The sequence below is a fragment of the Balaenoptera acutorostrata genome, chromosome 16 (assembly GCF_949987535.1).
Source record: "Balaenoptera acutorostrata chromosome 16, mBalAcu1.1, whole genome shotgun sequence".
Taxonomy (NCBI): Eukaryota; Metazoa; Chordata; class Mammalia; order Artiodactyla; family Balaenopteridae; genus Balaenoptera; species Balaenoptera acutorostrata.
The window spans coordinates 31381023-31387022 of NC_080079.1; the positions used below are offsets into that span (position 1 = coordinate 31381023).

Consider the following 6000-nt stretch of genomic DNA (forward strand, 5'->3'; position numbering starts at 1 on the left):
GTCTAATCTATGTATCTTTCGTTTATCTACCTTTTGTTGCCTATGCTTTTTGTTGGTTCATACTTCTTTATATCGCCACACAATGCCTAGCACAGATGCGGGGAAAGGTTTTTAAGCAGGGGAATAGGGCAGTCTTCCCAGCAAAGTGGAGTGTATGTGGGGCTGCGGGAATGCCTGGCTCCCCAGGAAACCTGGGGCTTTCTTAGAGTCTCAACAAAAGCTGTATTCACTTTAGAAGTCAGGTCACCGCTTCCTTGAGGGGCTGTCGTCCTTGGGGCCCAGGATGGGAAGGAGGAAGGGGCAGGGTCCAGGGGTCTCATCTTCCATGGGATAGGTCTTCTGGGGCTGGAGTTGGCAGCCCTTGCACCCTGATGAGCCGGGAGGAGGCAGGTTGAAATTTGTGTGGGCTTCGGGAGGACAGGGGCACTCCCTGAGTGTTCACAGGTCTCTCTTCTTTTTCGCTCCAGGGGAGGATGAAGAGATGGCTGACCTGATGGAAGACGTGGGCGTCAGGAGTGTGAGTAATTCCTGCTGCTGGAGGGCCGGGGCCCTTAGACCGCTCCACACACTCACTTGCCCTGCTTCCTGTGCTCAGTGGAGCCTCGGGGAGGCACACAGCAGGCAGTCCGGGGCTTGCAGTGTCACGGCTGACCCCTCTGTGGGGCGCGGAGGGGGCTTGGCTCCCTCTGAAGCACCCAGTGCCTCCTTCCGTGTTGGCTGCGTTGTCCAGCTGAAGGAAGAAAGAGGCGGTCCCTTGTCTCTCCACCGAGGGCATGTGCTGTGCAGGCAGCAGGGGCAACAGCCGGCCTGCGTGCTGCCGGGGGGCCGGCTTCACCTGGGGGAGGGGCACCCACCCCTGAGGAGTGCCGAGGGCCCCATGTGTCGCCTCACTAATCCTCCCAGGAGGTGGGGACTCTTTATCATCCGCAGCCTGCCCGAGGCCACAGGGGTTGTTAAAAGTGCATGTCTCCGGCCCCAGGCTGAACTCAAATCCCAGCTTGTATGTAAAGCGTATGGCACTTAGCGGCACTAGGGAAGTGGTGGCTGTTTATCGTTGTCATCATCATCATCATCATTGCATTTTCCCTGGAAATCTTCCTCTGGCCGAAGCCTGCCTGATTCCTTGAGCACATCCTCACAGGTGGCTTTGCAGTCCCTCTGCAGCCTACCCTTGTTCCTGGCCAGGGGAGCTGACTGCGGCTGTGGAAGGATGGCCCCAAGGTCAGCAGAGCAGGGCTGGGGCACCTTGTCTCACGGCACCGAGAGGGTCCCAGGGTGGCCACGCTCCCGGTTGGCTCATGGCAGCCATCACCCGCCATTGGCATCCCCGGGGGCTTTTTTGCATAACAGTTGCTTAGTCTCACTCCTCTGCCCTCAGTTGTGGGAGCATAAAATGCCAGGGTGCAACTGACAGCTGCAGTTGCCAGTGGGCAGAACTGTTGCCAGGTGCCAGCTGAACCAAGAACAAACTGAGCCATCACCTCCATGATGCAGCCGAAGCCACATTTCCAGCCGGTTTCTGTTTCTCCACAAGGAGCCCCCTCTGCTGGGTCTCAACTAGCAAAACTGGGTGTCCTGGTTCCCCAGACACACTTGTGTGTGCTGCAGCCTCGTTCCCTTTACCTGGCACACCTTCCCTTCTATCTGACCCCTAAGCCAGTGAATGCCCCTCAGGTGCCTTGGGTCCCTGGGGAGCTTGAGCCTCAGGAATCTGTAGTTTGAACAGGCTTCCCGGGCAGTGTGGGAGAGACACTGTGGGGCAGCCAGCCCTGCGAGCTCAGGTCTCCCCACACAACGGCCCTCCGCCTTGCCTGGTTGTCAGTTTTCCGGGCTCAGATCTCCTGGTGGGCTGGGCTGCTGTCAGGCCCACCTCTCCCTCTTGGAGCTCCCAGCACGGTCCCTGGCAGGTAGCATTTGCCTCGTGCTTACAACTCCGGGGACGGTAGCATTGTTGAGCGACTGTGATGACTGACTTGAGCAGGGGTCTCCCACCTGCCTGAGGGCCCCGGGAGCACAGGAAGTGGGTCTTGTCCCCTGTATCCCCAGGGCCTGGCACTTAGTCAGAGATCAGTGAGTCTGACTAATGGGGAGGGTGCGGTGGAGATCATGTGAGACAAAGTACCAGTAAAGCTGTTCTCCCCAAAGAGGCTGAGGACCTCATTACCCCCGTTAGGAAGGCTGGGCTAAACTGAGGTCAAGGTGCCCAGACAGGCAGCTGTAGCCCTGTTGGGGGAGTTCATGTGGAGAGGCCTAGCCGTGGAGCAGCCGACCTGAGCTCTGCAGTGAGGACCTGGGCTGGAGGCCGCGCCTGTGCTGCCTAGCAGGGTGGCCTTGCCTGGTTACTTGCCCTTTCTGAGCTTTAGTGCCCTCATCTGTATGGGGGATTGAGTGCTTGGCAGAGAACCTTTTCTACTAACGCAGGTTGTGATTGCTTTTGCGGCTACCATTAGTGAGGATCATCATGTCCTCTTGTTTATGAACTTTGCTTGTTCCCTCTTTATAGAAAAAGCACCAGAAGCTCAAGCAGAAAGAGGCTGACGATGAGGAGCTGGAGATGCCCCCTCAGTACCAAGGTGAGGCTTCCTCTCTTCTCTCTTGGAGCAGGTTCCCTGTCACCTGCACCAGGCAGGGTGTGTTGCAGGCAGAGCCAAGAGGTTGCATGGCCTGGTCGTACTCAGTTGGCACCAGCAAAGTTTGGCTGATATGTCCCATAAGACTGGGCTGGGGACCCAGGGGGTCTGTGGGTGAGGGAGAGCCCGGGGGTTAGGAGATCTGTGCACAGAATCCCCAACGCTTCTGGGGATCCCCTGAGCCCCATCTCTTCCCCACCCACCCAAGCTTTCCTGAGGCTTGCAGCCCACCCTTCTCCTGGGAGATGTCTGCCTCTCTTTGCTGACTTTGGGTCAGGCCAGATTTGATCTATGTTGAGGGTGGCAGTTGGGAGGGCTGCCCAGGGAGTTCCCCTGTACAGTTGTTTCTGGGCTCCCAGGCTGTTCCTTTCCCCAGAGTAGCTGCTAGAGGTACCAAGGTGGCTGCCCGAAGCCAGGAGAGGCCTCTGTTGCCTCACCTTTGCCTCCTTTCCCCCAAGGCAGCCCCCGCAGGGCCCCTTCCCCCAGGCCCTTGAAGCAGAGCCCCTGCTCTGCATCTGGAGGTCCAGGGGCTCCTGCGGGAGGTCCCTGATCCCAGTAGCAGGTATGCTCTCAGAGCCCCACGGCATCCTCACCCAGCTGGAGCGCCTCAGGGCTCCTTCTCGTTCTGTGGCCCCCAAGGCCAGGGCCCAGCTCACCTCCTCTGCTCTGAGATGGTGTGGTGCAGAAGCAGTAGTACCACACGATGCAGCAGGAGGCCTGGGTTCAGGACTGCTTGGCCAGCTGCTCTTAGCTGTGTGACCGTGGCCTGGTCACGCTGCCTCTCTGACCTTCTAGTTTCTCACCTTTAAAGGAGATTCATCTGGGTCATCTAAGAGAGCCCTCCCTAGTCGGCACTGTGGGATTCCATCCATAACTGTGTGGAAGTCCGGGCTGGAAATGACACTGGCCTTGGAAGCACTTCGATCTCTCGAAGCCGCAGTTTTCACGTCTGTACGATGGGATAAGAGCTGCCTTTCTAACTCACAGTTTTGGTGTGAAGCCTGAATGAGGTCAAGCCTTAGTGCCTCATTTCACAGATGAGCTTAAGAGGCTCCAGAAAGCTGAGAGCCTTGCCTGCGGTTAGAGCTGGGAGTTGAACCCCAGTCTGTCTGGCTTCAAAGCCTATGTTCTTTTCCCCAGAACAAATGGAGCAGATTTAGTTTGGAGAGGGTGAGGTATTTTTTGTTAGTCGAGAATATATATGTTCCCAGAGGTCACTGGTAGGTCTCTGTGGATTCAGGTCAGTCTGAGGAGCTCAGTGGTCTAATTGTCAAGTCGCTGGACAGTCCCTTCTCGAGGAAGGTCTTTGTCCTTTGTTGGTAGGGGACAGCCATTCGGTCCTGGCTGTGACTCATCTCCCCAGCAGCTCTCTGGGGAGAAGGTGCCCATTGCCTTCTCCCATTGCCTGCTCTCCGGGGAGAAGGCTGCCCGATTGCCCTGGCCTTGCCTGACTCATGGCCTCTGTGTTCCCCCTCTAGCGGGAGGCTCTGGCATCCATCGCCCTGTGGCCAAGAAGGCTACCCCCGGGGCCGAATACAAGGCCAAGGTAAGAGCTGCCGGTGGGGCAAGGACTCTCCTGGCAGAGTCTCTGGGGAAGTGCGGGGCAGCTGTGCCCATCGCCGCCCTGGAGAGGCACCTCTGTGGAGCCAGCCTGAGGCCACACTGAGGGGCACACAGAGGTCTTGTTAGCACCTGAAGTCCAGGCCTTTGTTGGATGGCTGTCCACCCTCCTGGCTGACTCTGTTTCTCTGGGTGAGCAGAAAGCAAAGGGTGACGTGAAGAAGAAAGGTCGGCTCGAGCCCTATGCCTACATCCCCCTCAGTAAAACCAAGCTCAACCGCAGGTACGGCGTGTGCAGGGGTCGGGGGTGAGGGCTGTGCTCGTTACACTCTCCACTCGATTGCTCAAGTCTCTTCCAGTTTTTTATTTTTACTGTTTCACATGCACCTTCAAGTATCATTGACTTGAACTGCTCTTTTAAACATGATGGGTGTGGTGTGCGCGGATCACGTGCTGCCCACCACTTGGCAGCGCCCCTTCTCCCCTGTTGCTGCTGGTGCCGGGGTGGGGGCACCACCCTTTGATGCTGTGGGAAGGGGGGCTGCCTGTTCTCGGCGACGTGTGACCCTTCTGATCCTTGTCCCTGCAGGAAGAAGGTGAAGCTGCAGGGACAGTTCAAAGGCCTGGTGAGAGCTGCCCAGCGGGGCTCCCAGGTGGGACACAAGCTCCGCAGAAAGGATCAACGGCCCTGAGCCCCGGGAACCCCCGGGCTGCTCTGTGGTCCAGCCGGAGGCCCCTTTTTAGCCCCCAAGCTGCCGTGATGCCAGCTCCAGATGCAGCAGTCAGTGGGAGAGCCTGGACTCAGAATGACTTGTTGGAACCAGGACTGGTTCCCAGAGGTGCCCTGGATTTTGGAAGCTCCAAATGGGAGTCACCCTTTAGAGATGTCCCCGGGGCCTGGAGATGGGAATGTGGCCTCAGTGCCTCTGAGTAGGCTAGTGAGGCGGCTGTGCTTTCCGTCCAGAGTGTTTGCGTGCAACAGAATAGACGGTCTTCCTTTCCTCTAGCTGCCTGTAGCCACGTGGCACTCTGCCTGGCTGCAGTCTGGCTGTGTGAGATTTGCTGTGATCAGACATAGAATAAAGATGCAACACCATGTGTTGTACCTAGAAACACTGTGTTTTATCACCTGCCCCCATCAGGTACAAGAACAGTGTCTGGTCATTGGCAACAGTGGCTTGACCACTTCCTCTCCTGTCCCAGCATGCTGTCGGGGGCGCGTAGCATGATAGCCCTGGGCCAGGCTTTGGATCTTGCCCTTTGTATCTTTTTTTTTAACATCTTTATTGGAGTATAATTGCTTTACAATGGTGTGTTGGTTTCTGCTGTAGAACAAAGTGAATCAGCTACACATATACATATATCCCCATATCCCCTCCCTCTTGCGTCTTCCTCCCACCCTCCCTATCCCACCCCTCTAGGTCGTCACAAAGCACCGAGCTGATCTCCCTGTGCTATGCGGCTGCTTCCCACTAGCTATCTATTTTACATTTGGTAGTGTATATATGTCCATTGCCACTCTCTCACTTTGTCCCAGCTTACCCTTCCCACTCCCCATGTCAAGTCCATTCTCTACGTCTGCGTATTTATTCCTGTCCTGCCCCTAGGTTCTTCAGAACCATTTTGTTTGTTTGTTTTTAGATTCCATATATATGTGTTAGCATACGGTATTTGTTTTTCTCTTTCTGACTTCACTTTGTATGACAGACTCTAGGTTCATCTACCTCACTACAGATAACTCAATTTCGTTTCTTTTTATGGCTGAGTAATATTCCATTGTATATATGTGCCACATCTTCTTTATGCCCTT

General features: G+C 56.1%; 1 protein-coding gene across 1 annotated transcript in view; it reads left to right on the forward strand.

Annotated features, from left to right (window-relative positions):
• RRP12 (ribosomal RNA processing 12 homolog) overlaps window positions 1-5503 on the forward strand; it is a 29080-nt gene extending 23577 nt beyond the window's left edge. Inside the window, exons 30-34 of the mRNA XM_057531213.1 lie at window positions 468-517; window positions 2504-2573; window positions 4109-4176; window positions 4391-4473; window positions 4780-5503. Of these exons, the coding sequence (XP_057387196.1) occupies window positions 468-517; window positions 2504-2573; window positions 4109-4176; window positions 4391-4473; window positions 4780-4882 (374 nt within the window). The 3' untranslated portion in view covers window positions 4883-5503. The remainder of the gene's footprint in view (window positions 1-467; window positions 518-2503; window positions 2574-4108; window positions 4177-4390; window positions 4474-4779) is intronic.
• Window positions 5504-6000: the final 497 nt, after the last annotated feature.